We start from the raw sequence: 24,254 nt of genomic DNA on the forward strand, positions 1-24,254 counted from the left end.
TTCACCAGCGCATGTGGATGGAGGCGTTGACTGAGAGATGATGTGAGTTCCTTTGGAGAAAGTGTGTCCCTCTCATCTCTCTTCTTCTCCCTTCCTGTCTCTCCTCCTCCTTCTCCTCCTCTTCCTCTTTCCGCCACTCATCCAGCAGCTGTTCCTCTGTCCTCTTGCTTATCCTGTCTGTGTTGATGCACCCCTTCATCACCCTCCCTTTTTTATGCTCTACCATCTTATTCATGTTTTGTTAACGTATACTGACGGATGTGTGTTAGGAAAGAGAACAAAATATAGAGCTGGTGTGTGTGCGCTTGAGTGTGTGTGTGTGTTAGAGGTTCAAAAAAGGATTGAGGGTTTGGTTTTGTGGATTGAGTTTAGTTAAGTGTGACTAAAAGGCACATGTGGCCATAACAGCTAGAGAAAATCAGCAGCAGAGACTGCTGAAGTATCTACATGTGCAAACTGAAAAAATGTTGTTGTTTTTTTTTTTGTTCACATACATCGTCATCATTTCACCTCACATGATTATTATAGCCCTTGAGTCTTAAAATTTTAAGAGCCTCCCATTTTTGACCCCTTACATGAATCATTTTCAGGTGAGATCATCCTTTTTTATGAATGGAGGGTTATGACGGTGATGGATTTGCAGAGTAAATACTTTACAGTGTATGGACTGTGAATGTAGGGAAGAGAAGGACTGACCAGAACAAATAAAAGATAGGATGAAGAGGGAGAGGGAGCAGTGTGTATGGGCTCCATGCCTGGGTTGATGGCATAAAAACACTAATATTAGGATTGTAATGTGTGTGCTGACGTGCTTGCATTAAGTCCCTGCAAAGGACTTCTCTCTCTCTCTCTCTCTCTCTCTCTCTCTCACACACACAGACACACACACACTCACTCACTCACTCACTCACTCACCCACCCTCTCCCTCTTCTTCCAAATTACCTTGTCTTTCTCTCTAACCTTCTTAAGCCACCCCATCCTTCCCTCTCCCCCTGCTCTTCCTCTCTTCTCCTCTCCTCCTCACTTTTCTTTCTCTCCTCTTCCTGTGTCGCAGTCACACCAAAACCATCTCCCTCTCTGTCTCTCTTGCGCTCTCTCCCTTTTCCTCTCTCTCTATGCCATTCTTCCTCCCACTGTCTTAAGTATGAAGGGGCTGGGAGTGCTTGGCCCTCTCCCTTTCACTCCTTCCATCTCTCTCTCCTCCTCATCCTCCTCTCCTCCACTGCCTCCTCCTCCCCGTCCTCTCTCTCGGCTTGCACTTGCTGCTGTCTGGCTGGAAGACGAGAAGGAGCAGGAGCAGGAGAAGGAGGAGGAGGAGAGGGAGGGGAGGAAATGGCGATGGGGGCATGCGGCGAAGAGGATCTCTCCCTCTCCCTCTCCCTCTCCCTCTCCCTCTCCCTCTCCCTCTCCCTCTCCCTCTCCCTCTCCCTCTCCCTCTCCCTCTCCCTCTCCCTCTCCCTCTCCCTCTCCCTCTCCCTCTCCCTCTCCCTCTCCCTCTCCCTCTCCCTCTCCCTCTCCCTCTCCCTCTCCCTCTCCCTCTCCCTCTCCCTCTCCCTCTCCCTCTCTTCTTCCTGGCCATCGCTCGGCCCTATGAATCGGAGCGTCTGGTTCATTTACAGGTACCTGCCATGGCTTTTAATACCACCCCCCACTTCATGCCTCTCCTCCCTCCTTCTTCCTCTTTCTCTCCCTCTCTTCTCCCAGTTGCCAGCAGAGATGGGGGGGCATCATATGGACATCATGAATGGCAGTGTAGGATCAATTACATAGACTGGAAGATGTTGCAGCGCATGCTTGCAGATGGAGCAGTTTGATTCAGCGTGTGTGCGTGTGATGTATGTATGTGTGTGCGTGCGTAAAGGCGGCAGGAGCTGTTGCTGCTGCTGCTGCTGCTGCTGCTGCTGCTGTTGTTGCTGAACAACTGAGCATTGCGGCCGTTCTGTGTTTCACAACATGAACATGTTTGCTGTGTTCTAGCCCACTTAACATGTGTCTCTCAGAGACGCTGCAGTGGCAGAAGTGATGCTTGTTTTTATTTTGTCATGGCAGATTGATTACATGCTTGTTTGTGTGTCTTTCAGCCCATGTGTGTTCCAGCGTGAGTGAATGGTGTGTGTGCTGCACTCAATCAAAACAGAATGGTGTGGCAGTCAAATTTATCCGCCTCCTCCTCTCCCTCCTCCTGTGTTGGCTGGTTAAGTGTGTGTATTCTAATGTCCTATAATGTGTGTGTGTGTGTGTGTGTGAGATAGAGAGAAAGCGAGAGAGAGGGTGATAGACAAAGAAAGATTGCTGACAGAATAAAAACAGTGCACCGAATGGGAGTTTTAACGATGCAGCATGCAAGTCAAGTTACAGGTTCTGCCTGACAACTCTGAGAATGTCCACTTGACTCAAGCAGGTTAAGTAGTATGAGACAGACTGTACTTTCAGGCTGGATTGTCCAGCTCAGTTGCTGGTACACTAGCTGAAATCACAGCAAACAGTGAATAGGTAACACTGGTTGACTCTCATCCACTGTGTTTAGACAATATCATGGAAAAGTTTTCTAAACATCTTCCCAGCTCTTTGAAAAAAAAAACACATTGTAATTTGTAGGGTGAATATATGAGCAGCAACATAATGAGTCAGTAGTTATTCTCAGTACACACAATAACCATGGTTAGGTTTAAAGACTGGTTGTATATTTGTGGGTAGGTTAAGACCAACCATAGAACTTTGAGCAGCTCCTTAAAAAAACGGTGCTTCTATTGTGCTGTGAAGTTATTGGTCTGCTTTAAGAAATGTCCTGTAGTAAAGTGTTGCAGCTGCCTGGTTTTCACGGAAATGTGTTGATCTTCAACTAAGGCAGGCAGGCCCTGTTGGCCCTTGTGTATTGACTGTAATTTGGATTTGCTAGGGTCCAGCCACTGAAGTGGAACAATATAAATGTCAACCTCAAATGTGATGATGTATGTGAAGACAACAGAGCTTCAGTAGTAGGTACCTGTTGGAATGGTTGGAATGGAAACAACCAGTGTGATTGAGGCAAGGTTGGTTTGTGCTGAAGACAGTGGACAAAGGACGTTGAAGATGAACATGACTCCAGAGATAAATATTGGACATTCTGAAGGAGGACATGTTGGGACATTGTTGTTGAATTGGTAAAGGCAACAGCGTACAGACTGGGATGGAAGCAGATGGTCAGCTGCAGAAGCCCATGTTTGTACACCCGTATATATTATTATTATATTCATTATAATGTCGATACAAAGGATTTTCCTGCAGTGCCTTATATCAAGAAGGGATAAAACATTGAATTGCCTCCAAAGGTCTGTTGTACTAGTGATCATAAAAGAGAACAAGTAAAAATATCACTGGATGTTGGTGTTTGGTGACTTTTCTGGACTGGTGTTTGTTGCCTGCACACAAGCAGATTTTTTTTTTCAAGTGTGAATAAAAACAGGAATAACAGTCACCTGTTGCTCGTGTTGCCTGCAGGGACAGCGAAGCCCTGCAGGGTGAATTTGATATGTGAGCATCTGCTTTACCTTAGAAATCTGACAGAGTTTAGGCAAAGTAGTTGTTTTTGTTTTAAGAAATAAAAGTCTTTTAGTTGAGCAGGCCTAAATTCATTTTTTTTATTTTTTATGTTTTATTCTCACACACGCGCACACACATACTCACACCTTAAAATAAGGCTAGAAATATGAAGTATGCAACCATTTTATTTACTTTTTTTACAGTGAAATCAACAACACAATAAGGTATTCGAACACGAAACACGGTACAGGGCAGACAAACGTTGACAGAATATGAGGGGAAGTCAAAAGGTTCTGAGACAAATACAAAATTAATTATTTTTATTATTATATAATATATATTATATTATTATTAAGTATTCCATCTTGCAGATGTTTCCATTCAAGTTTGGTTAACATTTTGAATTGTTTTGTTGTGGTATATATACAAAGAATTGCTAGATTCTTGCCAATACCACCCCCCTACTTCCGAGTCATATTTAGGCCCTAATGCTTGCAACAAGACTTCTATTAGACAGTTTTTCATTTATTTTCCTCTAAACTCTATAATAGTTTACAAAAGTGATATAATATTATAAAAAGACCTGAAACCAGTGCCTGAGACCATCAGCTCCTAATGAAAATGCTTATTACCTATAAATCTGGTACACATTTGGCTTTTTCTCCCAAGATCCACCATTGATGTGACAAGGCTTCTCCCCGGGCCTCACCGTATGAAAATGGCTGTGTCATTCAGAAAACAGTTAGACTATGAGAAGAGAGGCTCACAGACAGGAAACAGTCATCTACAGTCACTGCACATTCTTACTTTAATATTTTTTGTCAATGTGTGTGTGTTTTTGTACTGTATACCGTATATGTTCATTCATCCAGTTGACACCTTAGAGCTTTGGAGATCTGGCCTGGGCAACAATAATGGAGAGAATGAGAAAAGCAAAAAGGCTACATGAGATTGAAGGAAAATGCACTGAATGAAAAAGATGATGTTATTAATTTAAGGAATGGGGAATGTTTTAAGGTTCGGAGGGGAAGAGAGTAAATGTTGCATTAAATAGGTGGGAAAAGAATAATGGAAAAAGAAAGGCAGTGAAAAAAGGAGGAGGAAGAGGAAGTGAGGGCCAGGATTTTGGTGCATGATGGGATTATCGGCACTCAATGCTACAGCTAAAGTGAGATATAAACGTTTTTGACTCAGCCCCTAAATTAGCGTAGCTCTGACTGCCCAGACCTTTTATAATACAAAAAGGATGCCTAATGATGGCAGTTCTCAAACCGTGGTCAAGTGTCCATACATGTCGCATACTGTGCACTCCTGTTACTATATGTAGGGTGTACATAAACCTCCTGGGCAAAACAAAAGAGCCAAAAAGATCAGTTGACTGTGGTTAAAATTAATTTGTTAGTTATCAGTAAGGTTCCTGGACCAGGAGTTTTCAAAGTCTGGGACGCTTTGGTTAAATGAAAGGACCAACATCGGCACAATCTTGGGTTCAGTTCTAGGATTTCTAACTCAGGCAAGAAAGATCAGCTGATAATACCCAGCCAATGGGACCACTGACATTTTTTTTTCCTGATGCTGATTGCACCTGATTAATGGGACAGGCTGTGTTTGGAAGGGCATCCAGCATAAACACTTGTGCCAAATCACACTAAATTAATAATAAATCTTCTGTCCCTTATTAATATGCAGTTGCAAAAAAAAAGTTGTAGTTTCATCCCCCCATCTACTTGAAAGAATCCACAGGTGTTTTATTTACTGAATGTGAGCAGGATGGCAAATTTAACATTTCATTAAACCTTAGTGTTTTTCTGCAGTAAAACTAAATATTTAAGACATCATGCAGAGCAACATTATTTTTAGTGGATGTTGCAATGTATCAGACGATGAACCGCTAATGTGTTCATATATATATATATATATATATATATATATATATATACAAGTGTGAGTGATAATGGATAGTTCTTGGACCTAAAGAAATCCCCATTGCAATATACCCTACACAAATAAGCATATAAGCAATTCTTTCTCTTCTTTCATCCTTTGTCATAATATCGAGTCCTAGTATATGCTAGGTCTAAGTCTGACCAGACTTGATGTAGTTTTCATATATTTGGTATATTCTATACCAGATATACCAGATACAAGAGTAAAAGGAAGGATTAGCAGAAGAAAGTTCTTGCTAATGGTGTTTAAAATGCATTCATAATTTGCAGTCAAATAAATGTACATTAATACATGAATGCATTTTTTGTTAGACTTCAGGTGTGTTCTCTCAGTAAGTAAATGCACTTGTGTTACTTACTACCACCCTCTGTTAGTGCCACAGCCCATACCAGAATATATACTACTGTAGTCTAAATACTCTGCCTTTAAGGACACCAGGCTGCTTCTCTACTGTCAGTGATTTATAGCTTACCATTACACAGCTTGACTATGGTCTGGACCTTCCCCAGCAAGTGTCCCTGTGTCCACTTTCTAATGGTTGCTGAGGCAACGAGCCGTACTTTGTGCTGTATATAGCATCTTGCATTCTGGTTGTTTTAGAATCTGGCTTTAGACTACCTGTCACGAACATACAGCAAATGAAAGAAAGACTAACTGACTCTACGCAACACAATTTGGCATTGGTTATACTTTGGTAATACTTTCAACATAAAGATGTAGTATGTTTAAGGAGAGGTACTTTTATTGATCAGTTAATCTTGTGAAAAGTATTCAGAAATATATTGATCAATCATAAGTCATAGGACAGTCTGTCCTATTTGCTTTCATAACAATTGCTACATATAATATTAAAACTATTTAATAAAACACAGTGTAAATTTGACACTTTAAGAGTTACACAGTATTTTCCAATTTGTGTTCCTATTTTAGAAGTATCAGTAGACAAACCGGTACCTATTAATCATCAACAGTGGCATTAACACTTTCCTCATTTCAAATATAAATAGTAGCAGGTTGAATTCAAACACACATTCTTCTTTAATTTAGAGTTATTTTTAACTAAAATGTGAACATGTTGGGTCTGATACAAGGTGGGATTTGATTCAATTTAATCAGTGTGTGTATGTATATGTATTACAATACATTTAGCAGATGCTTTACTTACCATTTGAGTCAGTCAATCAACAATCAAGCTACAGTAAACAGACAGTAAGTCATAAGGATAGTAGGTCATAGAATAAGAAGAGGTGCATGTTAGATGTTAGTGGAGATGTTCTTTGAAGAGAAAAGTTTTTAGGTGCTTCATACATATACACACATTCTTATAGTATATGATCCCTAATTCATGCTATAGAATTATATGGATATTTTTTAATTTCTATATTTTAATTGCTAATGATCTACCAGTACTCTCTTTGCAATATACTGGTAGATCGAGATCTACTTGTCGGATGCCCCTGATCTACATATAGTGCAATATTCACCAATGAAAAAAATAACTGTATATGCCAAGGTTTCTGCTATCTCATGTTATCTCTGCAAAGGGTAAATAAAGCGGTGTGTCCATGTGTGTCTTCTGTGTCTTAGTGACTACATAATCAAAGAGAAGACAGTGCTCCTTCAGAAAAAAGACAGCGAAGGCTTTGGCTTTGTGCTGAGAGGAGCAAAAGGTATGAAAATATCAAGTCGACCTTCCTAATTTGGGTTGCATTACTTGCATTACTAATGTATCCTGCTTGTGTCTGCAGCCCAGACCCCTATCGAGGAGTTCACCCCTACCCCAGCTTTCCCTGCCCTGCAGTACCTGGAGTCAGTGGATGAAGGTGGTGTGGCCTGGAGGGCAGGTCTCAGGATGGGGGATTTCCTAATAGAGGTACTGCTGTAATTCTTCTCTCTTATCGTTTGGAGTGGAATTAAAATAACCAAGACGTTCGCTTAACTGTGCTCACGACATCACTTCACACTAGATTTAATGTAATGTAATTCTTAATGTAACATTTACTTTTATCATCAAGCAAATTTTGTTAGCCAGTCACTGAACAGGGCAGTAACAGTAAAACTTTAATGACTCAGAGTAGTCGCAGCTTCGGTTACCACTGGTGTTGATTTTTTGTTAGGAACAACAAATAAAAATAATTACTATACCTCCAAGTTTTTGCTGCAGCTTGGGACATAAATTAAAACGTGTTTGATTATCCCCTGACCTTTTACAAAAAATTATAGTTAGCCGTTATAAGATCAACCTTTATAAAGTACAAGAGTGTAAAATGCCAGATGTCATATACCATTAGGTTTATATACATTAAAAGTGTGGGCCAACAGATGTGATAGATGCCAGGTAAAACTAGCCTATTGTAGTGCTGTAGCCTTGACAGGAAATATCAAGCATTTCTTAAACATATCGGAATATTCAAGTAGAAATAGCTAAAGGATAGCTAAAACGATAAACTAAATATTAAAGTGGGAATAGTTTATACATATAGAAATATGGGTTGTTTAAACATTAATACTAACTATATGATATTTAAAAATCTCTTAGAAAGCTTAAACATTAGGTTAGGTTGTCCCAAAAGTCAAATGCTGGCCATTAAGAGCAAAAGGTGAACATATAAATAAAAAAAAAAGAATGTCAGAATATAATTTAATATATAAATATATATATATATTTAAGTTAAAATAGTAACAGGCCCTGCTAAGAACCCAGCTGTGTAGGATTCCCTCCTTTTCCCGTTCTACCAGAGTAGTCAAACTGAACAACATTAGAGTGGAAATATGATCTCCATTTTGTGGTAGGAAACCTGAGGTCAGGATCAACACTAGCTGTTAATAAACTCTACGCAGTGTATCTCTATGTACAGTCGTATAATAGGCATGGCCACCTAATTAACAGCCTTTCATCATTCTGCATCCAGGTCAATGGTCAGAATGTGGTTAAAGTGGGTCACCGGCAAGTCGTCAACATGATCAGACAAGGTGGCAACAGCCTCATGGTCAAGGTGGTCATGGTAACCCGCAACCCTGGCATGGAGGATGGTGCAAGAAAAAAGAGTTGGTTTATATTTTCTAGGGCAAATTGTGATGCTCAAGATGTTGGTGATTTCCATTGCTTTAACTGACATTTGCTTCACACTTTCTGCCCCACCCGTCTCTAGTTCCTCAGCAGAGTAAGAGGCTCAGCACTCCCGCCATTGCTATACGATCCAAATCCATGACTTCAGAGCTGGAGGAGATGGGTAAGAAACCTGCTTTGATAAACTTCTTCCAATTAGGAGAGGGGTGGAAGCTAAAGAGTGCTAAAGCCTTTGGTCAGACCGATGAAGATGTAGACAGAAGCAGCTTTAAGAGGAGGAAGAGGGGAAAAAAAGTTAGTGGGTAGAAATATATGGAGGTGATAAAGAATGATAGAAACGGTGTGAAACCAGAGTGCTGGGGGTTGTTAAAGATGCTGCATGAGAAGGGGAGTTGAGCGAGGTCTAAATTTAGACAGCAAGAAAGTGGAGAACAAGATTGTATACTTACTCAGTCACAGAAATAAAGAGAAAAGAAAGGCAAAGATTGGCCTTTGCCATGGATGACGCTTTCCATGCATTCCACTGTTCTTTCAGAGGTTCCACACTGTCACTACCAGCACCCTCACTGCAGGTAACCCCACTGCAAAAGTCCATTGCCCCCCCCCATTGTCAAGTTTTTGACAATTATCATTTTCGTAGTAAATAGCTGCAGTGGAGCAACTCTCTCTGTTAGCATCCCTCACTCTCTGTCGCCATAGTTCACTCCCCTCTCACTCTGTTGTCATACTTCACTCCTATCTCACTCTCTGGAGTCATATTTCACTACACTCTCACTTCCTGTTGCTGTATGTCACTCTTCTCTCTCTCTCTCTCTCTCTCTTGCCCTTCCTCTGTTAGCTAGTCCTACCTCTCTCTCAATCTCTGTCTCCTAGCCTCTGAAACTACTGTAATTTACGATTTTTCTGTATCATTTTTTATTGCAATGAAGTTTATTTACAAAAAATAAATTTATTAAAAAAACGTATTATTATTATTATCATTATTAGTTTAACTATTTTTATTTTCTACTATGACTATTTGATATTATTTATGGGGAGCAATACATTTGGGTCACTGTACATTTTTTATTACGGACCACGTACATGTGGGCCAGCAGCAGACTTCTACATGTGCAGTGTGTCTCCAGCCCTCCACACAACTTCCTCTGGACCTCACCATTGCTCCCTAGCCCACCCTAGCTTTAACCCTATCAGGTAAAGAGCAGCAACCTCTGCTCAACATACACACATTCACCCACATTTACACATACTGACTTGTATTTGTTGCCAAGGTAACACCGCAGGAGAATGAGGAGTTGTGTCACAAACATCACTGAAAAGTCTTTCTTCTTAACTTGTGTGGCAAAATGTCTCCCTGTTTCTTATATGTCTTGCTGTGAAGATATTTGAGTGGTTTGAAAGAAATCACACCCTAAATAAAATTACTTGGATGAGTAAGAGACAAAAAACAGACAGAACTTTGTTCTGGTAAGTTGCTATGGTAACAGTGTTATGTGTGCCCGTGTCTTTTTAAGGCAAAATAGTGGGAGGAGAAATCATGCTGAGGGTCATAATCTCCAGCTTTTTTGGCGACTGAGTTGGTATCATCTTGACAGTAATCTTTCTTGCTGTGACTGTACTCTAGCTGTGGCTGCCTTCCTGATCTGAGCATGCCCAGTGAGCGGCTGATGATGAATGAACAATAAAGAAATGTGTGATTGAAAAAGAACACAACGGTGGTTTTCCAAATGTTAAAATCACCTCTCCACCAAAAACACCATCCTGAACTTGCTGCTTCCATGATCTTTACACTGTATGTGTTCAGTATAATGATTCTGACAGGGCCGCTACAATACAACATGGTTGGAACAAATTAGAACATATCTGCATGATACTGTCTCTGTATTTTTTATGTATGTAAAAGATCCATTCTGGAGTTGGTTATAAATTAAAATTGAATTGATTTTTTTGTAGACTCCAGGAAAAAGTTTTTATAGTTGAGCTGCTGTGGTCTAATTAGAAGTCAGAAGCTTAATAACTTTAGGCATTTGCCTTTTTGTGGATCAAGGTGAGAGCACGGTGTGTGGGGAAAGTATGTCAGCTGCCGCCTTATGCTTATTCAAATGCATCAGAATTCATTAAGCTGTGACGCCTATTAAACAATCTAACCTCTGTGATTGGTGCAACGTCCCAGTTCACAGAGCAGTCATGCTGCAAGATAACAAGGAGATTAAAAATGGAAATGACGGCACTCAACTTAAGTTCACAATTTCTTGCTTTTTTCCCACTTCATACAAGTGTTAGTTACGCTTTCTGTCTTAAACCCATGGTTTTAAGACAGGAGCCCTTTATGGATTGTTTGACATTTAAATTTTAACTTCACAAAAATCATAATAAACACAGTGAATATGTTAGCATTTGTGTTTATTACACTGTCTCTTTCTCACACACACGCACACACACACAGTTACTTCTGTGGACCACAAAACTAAGGGGTGACATTGGTTCCTCCTCTTTACTTCCTTATGGACTTGTCCTTTCACTCTTGGCCGGTTTAACCACCTACTCTGTCTTTTCTGTGTCTCCTCTGTCCACACCTGACCGCGGATGGGATTGTAACAATTTAACAGTGGAACGAGGTGGGACCTTAATACACATTTGTGTGTGTGAATGCGTGTCTTCATGTGTGTCATGAGTAACAGCAGGCAGTGTGTTGTGTATACTGTATGTGTGTACAGCATATTTACTGTAATGTAGGTGTGCATGCTTAAGCTGTCTTTAAAGCGTGGGCATGATGCACTTTCATTTTACATCCAAGATTGAAAAACCCCGGCGAGGTGACTCAGTTTGTCAAGCTCCAGGGATTATGATTAGTATTCAGTGTAACAACGCTATCGCACTTTCACTCCTGCCAAAACTTAAGTCTCCTTTTGTCCTCCTTCCAGCTGCTACCCCTTGGAAAAAAAAGTCAGGTACGCTCTGGTGCACCATTGCGTAGACATTCATTTTACATTTCTGTAGTCCAGAATGAGTTGGCACTTGTTCTTTGGCCATTCATTTTTTTCTGGCTTTTTTTTTTTTTCTTTTCCGTCAGAATTCGAATCCTCGCAAGTTACAGAAAAGAAGAGGACAGTTTACCAGATGGCTTTGAGTAAGAACGCTCATGCTCGTCGCTGTGGCTCATCCTCTGTCTCATCCACTGTTAACTTATGTTCACTTAGACACAGATGGAACTTTTTTATGTTTTTTTATATTCCTGTCTCATTGTTGGGTGTCCCTTTGTCTTCCTTTCTCTCTGTCTCTCTCTCTCCCTGTCTCTCTGTCTCTCCTGTGTTTATCGTCCTCTCAGATAAACTCGATGAAATTCTTGCAGCAGCTCAGCAGACAATCAGCACCAATGAGACACCAGGGACACGTGGACAGGGGGCAAAAAGAGACAGAGGGCGAAGTTTTTATGGCAATGAGGTGTGTATGAAGAAATAACACTGCAACAAACCATATTTACATGAGTCCAGAGACAGTGTGTGTGTGTGTGTGTGTTGAATTCTGTGTGCTGAAAGCTTATTGTGAGTGACATGCAAAAAAAACCGTTAAAAGTCCATCCAAATGACTTGCTAGAGCCTGCAACACACACACACACCATACATACCATACCTTATCAGGGGAGAGTATTCAATGTATGGTAAATAATAAAAATAATTCTAAACAATATTGTTTTTACTGGGTAGTGGGAATATACATTTATGTCCATAAGGCCTAGAGAGTCCATCCAACATGGTAACAGTGTTGTGTGTGCCCATGTTACTTGATTAACTAGTGTTTTATACCCAGTAAAACTATATGAGAATGAATTATTCCTAATCTCTTCATTTGGACTGACTTCTACCTGCATGTATAATGTATAGTTTAGCACAGTTTATATTAATGAACCCCAAAGTGCAACTCTCTCTTAAGTCTCTTATGGGTGGTAACTGTAGTCGTAATCTGTTTATATCTGTCCTTCATTTTTGCTGTTTTTTTTCCTCAGCAGAGTTTTGGGGATCAGTCCGGCATGGGTTTGATGTCGTCAGGTTTAGGCCTTGGGTATGACCGTGGACAGTTCACCTCAGGTCATGGCCCACCGCACGGTATGCTGCGGCAGAAATCCATCGGTGAGGCTGTCTGTTTTTTCTGTCTGCCCGTCTGTCCACCTGTCTGTGTGCCCTCTGGACCAATGGAGGTCAACACTGTGCCCACCTGTCTGTTTGTGGCAAACAGTGCCTTGTCTGTAACCAGAATGTTTAAATATGCTTTATTTACCTGTGCTGTAAACGTAATATATATGTTTGGCTAATTGTCACATTACTAGTTTTTGCTGTATTACAAAAGTGCCACCAGTTTTCTTAATCTTTTCTGATGGCTTATTTATGTTGATGTGATGCTTATTAAGATTATGCAACATTTTCATTTTCTGAAAACAGTAAATCAAATGTAGCTGCTGTGAAGTGTCCAGTTGTCACTTAAGACGTAAATACAAATATACGCGATATATACACTAAAGACCTCGTCAATGTTCTAGTCTCAGAGACGTAAAAAACAAGGACAGACTATAAGACGATGGGCAGGCAGATTTACACAGATATTCTCAAAGACGTTTTTCTGAAATACTTTTCTGTTCATTTGCCTCTTGTGCTTTCTCTTCTTCAAACATGTGTTCTTTCCTTTGATTGACACAACCGTCTTCAAACCAAATTGTTTTCTATTTTTAAACGCTGTACTACAGGGGTGCCAGAGGAGGAGAGGCAGTTCCTGCATCCCCCGGCCATGAAGTTTACACGCAGTCTGTCGGTGCCTGGTCCAGATGACATCCCTCCTCCTCCCACCACTGCTCCACCAGATCCTCCATTTTCCTCGGCTCCGCCTCTGGGTTGGAGAGCCAAGACGTCCCAGCAACCCTCCGTCTCTGTTTCCCAGTCCACTTCCACCTCTGCACACTATCAGCCCTACTCCCAGTCAGTGCACTTCACCCATGGAGGCAGGGAGAGATCAGGTGCTCCCTCCACCGGCCCTGGCAGTGGAGCTGTTGACCACACAGTCCCATATGCACATGCTGCTGCCCACACTGCTCAGAGCCGGACTGCTTCCAGGAAAGTTGCTTACTCTGGGGAGCCTGTTGGAGGTGGCATAGGAGGAAGTACAAAAGCAGCAGGTTTAAGGAGAGGCTACAGCACCGCTGTACCTCCTTCCAGTATTGCCACTGTAATTCCACAACAGCAACAGACTACGCAAAGTCAACCGCAGCGAACAGACCGAACTGTCAGTGGGGCTGGAGCAGGGGGGCCTAAAGGAGGAGCTCGAAGAGGTAAGGGTCCCCTCGTCAAGCAATCTAAGGTAGAGGACCTGCGCGTGGGTCAAGGCACATTAGGAGGCAAAGGCTCAGTGGAGAAAAGCTCCATCCCTATACCCACAATAATTGTCAAGGCTCCTTCAACCAGCAGCAGTGGACGCAGCAGCCAGGGCAGCAGTGTTGAGGCTGATGCTCCTGCAACAGGGGAGACAGATGACGCCAAAACACCTCATGGCCCTCCTCCCTCCACTCCTGCTCCTCAACCTCCCGCCCCTCCATCCATTCCAGCACCTCCACCGCCCTCCTTGCCATCAATCCGAGCCCAGGAAAATTTGGACTTTACCAGCCAGTTTGGTGCTGCCATTGTTGGGGCAGCTCGAAGAGACAGAGAACGTTTTCATGAAGCCCGTAAAAAGAGTGCCTCCTTGTTCATGTCTGCTGAGGAGGACACAAGTCTTGGGGGAGTAAGCGATGGAGTGGCATTAACAAGGACTCAGGTGTCACAACAACAGCTTACTACACAGGCTGATGGTTCCTCTGCGCGGCTACGCCCGTCCAAGTCCATTGACGAGGGCATGTTTTCTGGAGATACTTTCATACACCACACTCGTAGTATGCCTCCAGCCTTTGGTTTACCTGAATACTCCTCACCTGCTGTGGACTATCAACCAAAGTCTGTGCCTACTGATCTGTACACTACAGCAGGCAGGCCAACAGCTCCATCCACTAGCACATTTATTCACCCTCTCACAGGTAAGGCGCTTGATCCTTCATCTCCTCTAGGCTTAGCCCTGGCTGCTAGAGAACGTGCCCTGAGAGATGACAGCAGGTATAGGAGAGGAGCTGAGCACCAGTTTAGTCGCCAAATGTCAAGTGTGGTATTTCCTTCATCTGCTGTTACATCTCAACCAGTGTCGTCTGCTGCTCAGTCTTCCAGCTCCTCATACTTGGTCACTTCATCCTCTTTAGCTGCAACTACGCCTACTGTTGGTCGTCCGCCATCACCCAGAATCCTCAGGGGCATTGGCAATGTGTGGGGTGAAGATGGTGGTCCAGAGAGAGAGCGGGAAGGTGGAGGCGCTCGCGAGGGGCTCAGAGTTCGCTTCTCAGAGGATAAGACAGTACACACACACCACTACCAGGCCCAGTCATATCAACAACCTTACAAGGAGAGGGAGCGGGAGAGGTCTAGGGAGCGAGAAAGGGAGAGGGACAAAGAGAGAGAGGGCTACATGAGAAGGGCAGAGCACACAGCATCTGCAGAAAGCTCTGTCCGGCAGGGGACGCAGTCTCAGGTGCCTCAGAGGCCGTCTTTTCTCAGGATGGAAAGTCAAGCTGATGCCTATATCTTGTCCCTCACACCTCCCTCTCCTCCACCTACCAGTGTTCAGCAGACTACTGGCAGCTCTGGAACTGGCCTCATGGTTCTTCCTCCCCCCGCCCCTTCGGTTGATGCTGATGATGAGTTTGTGTATGCAGAGCCCCTCCCACCTCCGCTAGAGTTTGCTAACAGTTTCGACAGGGGTATAGGTGTAATGTCTGGGTACTCACAACGTGGGAAGCTCCAGAACAGCCACAACTCTCGACAACAACAAGTACCACCCCCTCCTCCACCACCACCTCCACCCCCACCACCACCGTCTACCACCTCTCAAAAAGAACAATTTCCAAGTGGATTTCCTGCTCACACACCCCTGCCCTCACCTCAGGCAGGGGATTCCACTGCTTCTAGCCTCACATCTTATGACAGTGAGGTGGCTAACCTAACTCAGTCTGTTCCCTCCCCCTCTCAAACATCACCCAATCCTCCACCACCCCACTCACCCTCCACTTTGCAGCCAACTTCAATAGTAGGACCACATGTTCAGCCGTCAGTCTCACCACCGCCACCTACTGGATCGTACCACAGACCCTTCTCTATGTCCCATCCTCACCATCTTTACAACAGCACTCATACGCCGGGGCGCTCTTCTCCTACTCCTCCCCTGCACACAGTCACACCCCCCCTTGCCTACCGTGGTCCCCCAGCACACTCCTCCAGCCCTGCCACCTCTGCTCCTTTTCGGGGCACTGCCTCGCATGCTACGACCGCTAGCTGTGCTATTTCAACCACCGCTGCTGCCACAACAAGCACCACCTCGACTCAGCTCTACCAGGAGCGGACACATACCACACATTCAACACCCTCCACCACAATCACAGCTGCGCGTAGAACGGCAGAACACCACCGCCCTCCACCTGCTACCAAGAAAGGCGAGTCCCAAGAAACAGTTGTGGACTCTGGAATTGAGGAGCTAGACAGTCGCAGTAGCAGTGACCACCACTTGGACAGCATCCTAGCTCAGACTGGAGTGGGTGGGCGAGGTGACAGGCTGGACAGGGGAGAGAGAGGGGTGGGAGCTGGGGGAAGGATGGGAGGTGGTGTAGGAGAATCGGAAAGGGGAGGAGATTTTTTGGAATCTTACATGAGTTATTTAGATGGACAATCATTTGAGATGCAGAATGCGACAGCAGCAGCGTCCACCTACCCAAAAGCCAACAGGTTCAGAGAAGGGCGAGCTGGAGAGCTGCACAGACAGACCAGTACTGCTCCGGCATCTTTCCATTCTCACAGACGGAGAGATGAGCTGGAGGACAATGAAGCTGAAGAGAGAGCAGGGGAGGACGACAGTGGCCAGGGTGGGTACACTGTGAGGACCATGCAGTCCGTGGCAAGATCCACTTCACCATACTTTGATCGACCGCGCACTCCTGATATGAAGCCACTCTGGGGTGAAGGGCAGATGACAAGTGATGAAGATGGCACATCTGGAACATTTTTAGAGGGAAAGAAGATTTACCCACCTGCTTCCAGTATGAAGCCCAGCATTATTAATGAACTGAGCAACAAACTGCACCAAAGGAGCAAAGAGAGCTGGAGCAGCCAGAGACCGTTGAGTAGACACAGGTACAACCGTGACTTCATGTTACTCATTGTCAAAACGTTAGTTTTTTTTTTAAGTGTAACAGAGCAAGCAGCAAAATACATTTTCCCTGAAAGATAGCCAATGAAAACATCAAATGTGTCTCACAAAAAAACATAGTGCCACCGGTTGATGACTTTTTTTGTGTTATAATTGTTACAAGTAACAACTTTTGGTCTGTCCTATCCCATCTATCCTTTGGTCTATTCTCTATTTTCCAGATTTTCAGAAGACTCCGTTTCAGCTCTCAGCCCTCCCTCTGTGCGATCACTGTCTCCGTCTCCAATCTCGTTGTCACAGCCATCATTGTCTCCGTCTCCAACACCTACATCCCAGTATCCTAACTGGGGACGATCTCCATCTCCTCAGCCTCCACCTGCTCAGCCACCACGTTGCCATTCCCCACTTTCCCCAACATCTTACTCCCCCTATCCCACCTCTCCCAAACACAGACCTGTGTACCGTACCAAAGCTCTAGAATTTAAATTCATCCCCAGTCGCGAGACTCGTAAAGCAGAACACATGCAGCGCAGACGAGCCCCTAGCCCGCTCATCTCTCCCTCCGAGAGACCCAAACTGGGACCACCGCGTCCATCTTCTCTTCCTCTACTCCCTACCACACCACTATATAGTGCAATGTATGATCTTCAGGGTTCAATCACCCCACCATCACCTGGGAATCCTCTCGGTGATCCTTACTTCTCGCCATCTCCTCCCCTCTTTGCCCCCTCAGGGGCACCCCCTCCTCCAAACTCTACTTTAGTGGTTTCACGATCCCTCTCACCAACTCACTTCTTGTCTGGGACTTCATCTCCACCCCTGCATCCCCTCCCTCCACCTCCCTGCCTGAGTTATCCCCATTTGCCACCTCCTTCCCCGACAAAGCCATTTGCCTCCAAACCGTTGCCCTACTGGACCAAGTATGACGTTGCAGACTGGCTAGCGTACCTGAACCTAGGTGAGCACAGAGAGCGTTTTCTGGATAATGAAATTGATGGAACTCATCTGCCTTCACTAACCAAGGATGATTACCTGGACCTGGGTGTGACACGAGTGGGCCATCGCATGAACATAGAGCGGGCCCTCAGGAACGTGATTGACAGGTGGGGCTCTAGTTAGATGGATTTGACAGAGAAACACGTCGACCACCGTTTCTGTTCTTTTCTTGATTCTGAATTATGCAGAGTATTAAGATTATCAGCTAGAATGTGTGTTATTATTATTACTTGTATTGAATTACTGGGGTAAATTAAAAACTTTTTGGAGTATTCTTTTTAATCAAACATAAAAGAAAGTTCTTTCTTCCCAAGACTAAAACAACCTTTGAAAAAAACTTTTTTAAATTGAGGCAAAGAAGAAAGTTGTTATAAGGACGACATTTTCATTGTCAGAACTGTAAATAGGAGGAATTACTTACAAAAGTGTTTCGACCTAAATGAAGGACGAGTGGAGAAACAGCTCAGTTATTTAGAAGATTGATATTTGTTTTCCGACTTGTTTTGTGAAGCACAAAGTTGCATTTCTGGTCGTAAGCACCTAGGACAACAGATACTTATTTAATCACTTGTTCTCCTGTCCTCAGGCTGTCCAGCAGTCCGTTTCCCATTTCTGTTCTCTCACCACGGGATGGACAGAATGAGAGGAGGAGGGACGATGGGAGCCGGAGCTGATATTGCAAATATAGAGATGGAAGAGGGGGAAAAGAGGGATGAAAGAAGGAGATGAAGGATGGTTTGGAGGCAATGAGGGATGAAGACACAACTGCTACTGTCCATGGTGGATTCACACAACAAATATGGAATGGGGGGGGGGGCAGATTTCACACGGAGAACAACAGAGAGAGGGATACAAGTCTCAAAGGGAGATTCCTATGGGGGGGGGGGGGTCTGATGATCCACTAAGGCACTGGCTGGCACTCCCTGGATGTGAAGAATAGATTTACTGCCCCACACACTGACATATGCATGCACGGTCACACAATCAATAAGCACCTCCTCATCCAAAACGCTTATGGAAGAACTATGGATGCAGTAAATCACATCTCTAAAGTTATACATACTGATAAAACCCAAATCTAACAAAACAATGAGGAGCCAGTAAATTCTTTAAACAAAAAAGGGCAGAGGTCGAGGGAGGAGGGTCAGCTCTGTGTAGCCATCCTGTTGAAAAGTCCTGTTAGCCACTGGACAGCTGTTTGAAAGTGAAATCTGAGAATATTTACAGTGCAATCACTGCGGCCCCTCCTCCCTGTGTTGGAGATGCTTATGTCATAGAAGGTGATGGGTGTTTGAGACTGACTGTTGTCCGTTCATCTGTGATGAAGACAGATATATACTCTGGGTGAGGACACACACAGTTACCCACAGCATCCTTGGTTCAGGCCTCGGTGGCTCTATCTGTGTGTGTGTGTGTGTGTGTGTGGCTTCGTAACATCACGTTTTTACCTTGCCAGCGGTAAAACTCTGTCGCCACTGAGGCTCCTGTCTTCAGGATCTTGTGTGTTTCTCTATAGTTCTTTATCAAGTCGATATATATATATATTTATATATATATATACATATATACACATATATACAGACTGGTCACTGTATGAAAAATTTGTAGCAAAAATAAGTGCCCAGACCAACAACATAAAAAAAAGACACTGATATGCACACACGCACACACAGGCACCCATGTTACTCCTATAGATGCCTGCATGCATACACCACCGTAGACCAACACACACGCACAGGCACTCAGCTGTGCTTGTGTTGAGCGTTAATGGGACACCTTATATATAGACATATTATATGTTTGGATCTGAGCTGAACAAAGGTACGGACTGTGATTTCAACATTAAAGACAGGACAAGTGACAACATGGAGATTTTATTTACAGGAAAAGACACTTCCTTAGCATTGAAGCAACAGCTGTGCCCCCCTACAGACCTTCTGCCCAAGGGAGACGTGACATGAGTGGGGATGGGGAAGAGGAAAAACTGCCATTTTCTTGCTCTTTCCCACCCAATCCCCCCCAATCTTTCCTTTAGTGCCCCGTCTCTGTCCACTGTGTCCAGGAGGACAGAAGCATCCACGTGGCCCATATATATATGGAGAGTAACACTTATATTGAATTTTAATACTACGGTTGTTCTTACAGTTTTTAAACTTTAAATGAGAATACTGATATGAAGAGATTTATTGTTACTACACGTCATTACTATCATCGTCCTTAGTGTTATTACAGCTCCAGAGATTTACCGGTTCCAGCCTGTTTGGTTGCAGGCCGCGCTCCGTGCAGCTGGTACATTTTCTGTGTTGGATGCATATATTTAAATAAAAATGTATATGTGGAGATATTTTTTGAACTGAAAGACGAGGACTAATCATTGAATGCACTATACCCTTACCATTGCTTCCAGAGGATGAGAAGCATCGCAGCTCAAGGTGGAGCACATCGTCGTCGTCACTTTCTTTACCCCTTGTTTTGACTTTACAGATTTTTTTTTAAATTATGTTGACGTGTGCCTTTTTTCCCCTCCTATTTTAAAACACTTTTCCCAATATGTATTATGCACATGCTTACCGCATCGCTCTTGAAAGCAAAAGAGACGTGTTTTCTATCACAACTTAAAAACACTGAATTTCTTTTCAGTCCCTCTCCATTGGTCACCTGTGAAAATACTTTATTGTTGTCCACGCGTCAACTTAGAGCTTATTCACATCCCACATTCTTGGTCCTGCTTTTCTCACTGTTGCTGAGATTAAATATAAGGGCTCTCTCATGACCTCTCTACCTTGAACAACACTTCACCTCTCCTCCTGCGTTCCTGACTGTAGACACATATCAAACATGATTTTATATGGGGGGAGGGGCGCCCGGACGGGGAGGTCGCCACCTGCCCCGACACCTGCCGTCCCTTATCGTCTATTTTTGCTAGAAGAAAACTAAGCTGAGAGTCAACACATTATATACATGACTGTGAAAACATGGAGTAAAGATAGATTTAAAAAACAAACAAACATTGCTTTCAAAGTTAATGTGCTGTGTTGGTGGTCGAGATTATATTTGAGTGGAAGAAATAAATAGCAATAAGGACGATGAAAATAATGATCTAATTATGGTATAAGGTGTAAAAAAAAAAAACAAAACGAAAAAGTCTCTAAAGAAAAAGTTCTAAAGAATCTCTGTCTTCCAGATGTTTAACATGAAGTAAAAATGTATTTATTTAAATGTGCTGCTTTCTATACAGTTTGACCCGTTCTCCTCATCCACACCTTCCTTTTCGACCCACCAGGAGCTTCATACTGCATTCATTGTTTGTGTTCTAGTATTTGTTTTTACAAAGTACTTTACGCAGCAGCCAGCATGTACCACTCTGCTCATGGCTCGTCATTAATTACAAGCATATTTTGCAATGAAATGTCGTTAGCACTCGTGGTTTCCACATTGAAGAAGCTCAGTCCAAACAGGGAAAGGGGCACGGGGTCAGAGTGGTTTTGGAGCAAAACGGTTTCCTACACGTCACTCGTTCATATTTAATCCAATCCTGCTTCATTTTCAACTGCTATCTTTGATGCTGGTGTAAATGGAGCCCGTGATCAACCTTGAACTCAACATTTTCAACACTTCTCTTTCCGACACATTTGTTGTATAGTCGACCGGTGAGATATTATTTTTGAAGAATTGTTTTTAATCCTTTCATGCACTTACTGGTCAAGGTCAACACACAGCTGTCTAATGAAGAAGTTAAAGATCGAAACAGGAATTGGTCCGACTCTATAGAAAGCATCGTTTTCTTTTGAGAGATCTTTTAAAAAAATATGAACTGATGAAAAGGTTACTTACAGAATATATATGTATATGTAAGATGCATATACACATATTCATATAATCATGAATTTCAAATGTTTTAAGAGATAATAAATTGTTAGAATTATAAGATACAGAAAAATGTTGTGTAATTCTGGAGTGAGACTTTGTCAACAGCTGCATCAGTACATTGTAATTTCTCTACATTGTGGAAATACACAACCTGCATATCATACAAATCCTGTTTCATGAGGTCTTAGTAATTTTCAAATGTTTTTTCACATTTCAGTGGTTAGGGTGAATTCAGTTTGGTTGAAAATAATACATTTTCACAATTGTGAAAAAGTCTGCCTATGAGTAAATAAAACTAAAGAATGGTCCTGTTGATGAAGGCTAGCATGTCAGACACCGCCGTTTCCATTAGCCCCAGGAAACCGTAACCCACAACAATTGAAAACCAGTTTGTTCAACATAAGTTGTCAGATTTTAGAATGGGGGAATAGTTAGCTTCACAAAACAATTGCTCTGAAGTCACTCATGTCTTATTTCAGCAGACAGTTAAGATCTTATCCTTAACCTAATGCAGAGTCAGAGTTTACTAGCTGAGCTTAAAACATTTCATTCAAGTAGATGACAATAGGATAAAGCAGAAAAAAGTCTCATAAGACATAAGTCCTTTAAGTATTTTCCAAGAATATTTATTTCAACATTTGCAGTCAAGTCAATTAAGTGCAATTTTACAATGAACAACAAACCTTATGTAGTGCAACATTTGAGATTGAATCAACTTTTCATGACTGAACCTTGACATCAGATACTGGTAACTGAACACTACAACAGGACCCTCTTCTCCAATTAGACATCATGTCTTAGTAAGAAATAACAGCTGAGAACTAACAGTTAGTAAAACCTAAGACAGAATTGGCATTGCTTGGCACAACAACAGCACTCACTCCAGGATCATCACTTGTATTACCTGCAAGGAAAATGAGAGCAAGTGTTAGTGTTACTGCAGTACCCAGCTTGGAATTTTACTTCTAAAGTTTTTAATTCTCCTCAGACTCTTTGGCTTGTCAGGGCCAAAGATGCACGTTATCTCCATATAGACTCAGAGCCCAGTGCAAGTCATCCTTGGAGAGGTTGAGCACAGTCAGACCACTGCTTTAGTTAATGTCTTTGCCAATTAATAAACAGTACAACAAATCACAGAACTGGCCAACAACATTAAATTATTTCACACACTAAAACTGTAATATTTTAGTTGGTAGGAACGCAGTGGAAAAAAAATTCTGGTATAACAGAAATGAGGTCGTCTAAATTATTTTCACTTTAGTAATTGTTCATGCTATTAACATCTGTGTATTTAACTCCATCTAGTGGCCACTGTTTAGTATTACACTTTGTGTTCAAATTTGTTTTTTAGTGGAAAAGCAGGTCTGTACCTTGCAGAAACCTGGGGTCTATCGGTGCGATCCTCGTGACCTGAGAAGACAAAAAAAGCGCGTGTTATTATATGTCAACTACAACCATTTTATACGATTTTCTAATTCAGTCATCTCAGAAACTTTGGCTTGTCAGGGCCAAAGATGCACGTTGTCTACATATGAACTCAGAGCCCAGTGCAAGTCATCAGAGAAGACCAAGAATAAAAATAAAATATCACAAACAAACACAATGAGAGAGAAACCTGGATTATTGACAGTGACATGAAATCAACAGAAAATGAAATTGTAAAAATATAACAATCATAGCCAATGTAGCTCAAGGTGTTAGCTTCCTACTGTATCATACCACGTGGCGACTGCTTAAGGGTAACGTTTCAAAGAGAATGGCCGTAGACAAGAAAAACACGTTTACGAAACCTCGTTCGAAATGTATATTTTATGTATAATGCATATGCGTAGTTAAAAAAATAAATACTGAGTTGTTTTCAAACAGATCATTGTATAATTGATAAGTACACGCGTGCTTAATCTTAAAATGAACGTTCCAAACAAGAGCAGGGAACGCCATAGTTCTACATGCATAACGGTAAACTTTAACATTATTTTTCTGCTGAAATTTGATTTTACCAGAGCTAATGCAGTCACAATCCAATTTAACTAATACATTTACACCACTTACTTACCATGTACTTAACCATTTGGTGTTGCAGGCGAAAACGGGGGAGACAGGAAGCGAATGTGATATTTATTCGTTCACATTCTTCTTCTACGCCTATGTATGCAGCAGCCTGCTATTTTCGTCTACTGTCACACAGTGGAGAGGAGGTTTGTTTTAACTTATGTTTCTTTCCATACATACTTTCCTTGCTATTTTTTTTTTTTACAAATATATACTTTAGTTCATACGTTGTTGTGACAACAAATGGAGAAAATGTAAATAGTAAAGACACGGAACACAAGTCAGGGCAAGGGATTTATTAATCAATTAATATAAATAATTAATAATTAATTAAGTGATGAATTAAGAGATCCCTAAATTACCAAAAGGTAACTCTCGAGGGATTAATAAAGTGCTATCTATCTTTATCTCTATCTATTTGTTAAGTAACTTTATTTAACACAGATTGGAAGGACTTGCTGGTAAGAAAAACGTAAGTAAATAAAAAAAGTAAGCACAACTCATTTTAAGTTGAAAGCTAAACCAATA

The 24,254-nt window shown here is 42.3% G+C and overlaps 1 protein-coding gene, 1 long non-coding RNA gene and 2 other non-coding genes across 10 annotated transcripts in view; 1 reads left to right on the forward strand and 3 right to left on the reverse strand.

The window, feature by feature from the left end:
- shank1 (SH3 and multiple ankyrin repeat domains 1) overlaps nt 1-22,156 on the forward strand; it is a 64,920-nt gene extending 42,764 nt beyond the window's left edge. For 2 of the 7 annotated variants that reach the window (XM_008329379.3, XM_008329384.3), the window contains 12 exons: nt 7,058-7,140; nt 7,219-7,343; nt 8,383-8,518; nt 8,623-8,703; nt 11,150-11,158; nt 11,465-11,491; nt 11,614-11,670; nt 11,869-11,984; nt 12,547-12,670; nt 13,282-16,792; nt 17,030-17,911; nt 18,391-22,156. In XM_008329379.3, the coding sequence (XP_008327601.1) occupies nt 7,058-7,140; nt 7,219-7,343; nt 8,383-8,518; nt 8,623-8,703; nt 11,150-11,158; nt 11,465-11,491; nt 11,614-11,670; nt 11,869-11,984; nt 12,547-12,670; nt 13,282-16,792; nt 17,030-17,911; nt 18,391-18,478 (5,239 nt within the window). In that variant the 3' untranslated portion in view covers nt 18,479-22,156. The remainder of the gene's footprint in view (nt 1-7,057; nt 7,141-7,218; nt 7,344-8,382; nt 8,519-8,622; nt 8,704-11,149; nt 11,159-11,464; nt 11,492-11,613; nt 11,671-11,868; nt 11,985-12,546; nt 12,671-13,281; nt 16,793-17,029; nt 17,912-18,390) is intronic. The other 5 variants (XM_008329381.3, XM_017040640.2, XM_025064716.1 and 2 more) reach the window with 5 other exon arrangements.
- Nucleotides 22,157-22,284: 128 nt separating this feature from the next.
- LOC103392694 (uncharacterized) lies at nt 22,285-23,823 on the reverse strand. Its single transcript, XR_522941.3, has 3 exons — nt 23,731-23,823; nt 23,045-23,084; nt 22,285-22,578 (listed from the first exon to the last, which is right to left on the reverse strand). It is a non-coding gene; the product is annotated as an uncharacterized LOC103392694 (long non-coding RNA).
- LOC112488478 (small nucleolar RNA SNORD88) lies at nt 22,652-22,742 on the reverse strand. The gene has a single exon (XR_003052558.1). It is a non-coding gene; the product is annotated as a small nucleolar RNA SNORD88 (small nucleolar RNA).
- Nucleotides 23,153-23,243, reverse strand: LOC112488477 (small nucleolar RNA SNORD88). Its single transcript, XR_003052557.1, has one exon. It is a non-coding gene; the product is annotated as a small nucleolar RNA SNORD88 (small nucleolar RNA).
- Nucleotides 23,824-24,254: the final 431 nt, after the last annotated feature.

Source organism: Cynoglossus semilaevis, chromosome 17, assembly GCF_000523025.1.
Source record: "Cynoglossus semilaevis isolate Cse_v1.0 chromosome 17, Cse_v1.0, whole genome shotgun sequence".
NCBI classification, from domain to species: Eukaryota; Metazoa; Chordata; class Actinopteri; order Pleuronectiformes; family Cynoglossidae; genus Cynoglossus; species Cynoglossus semilaevis.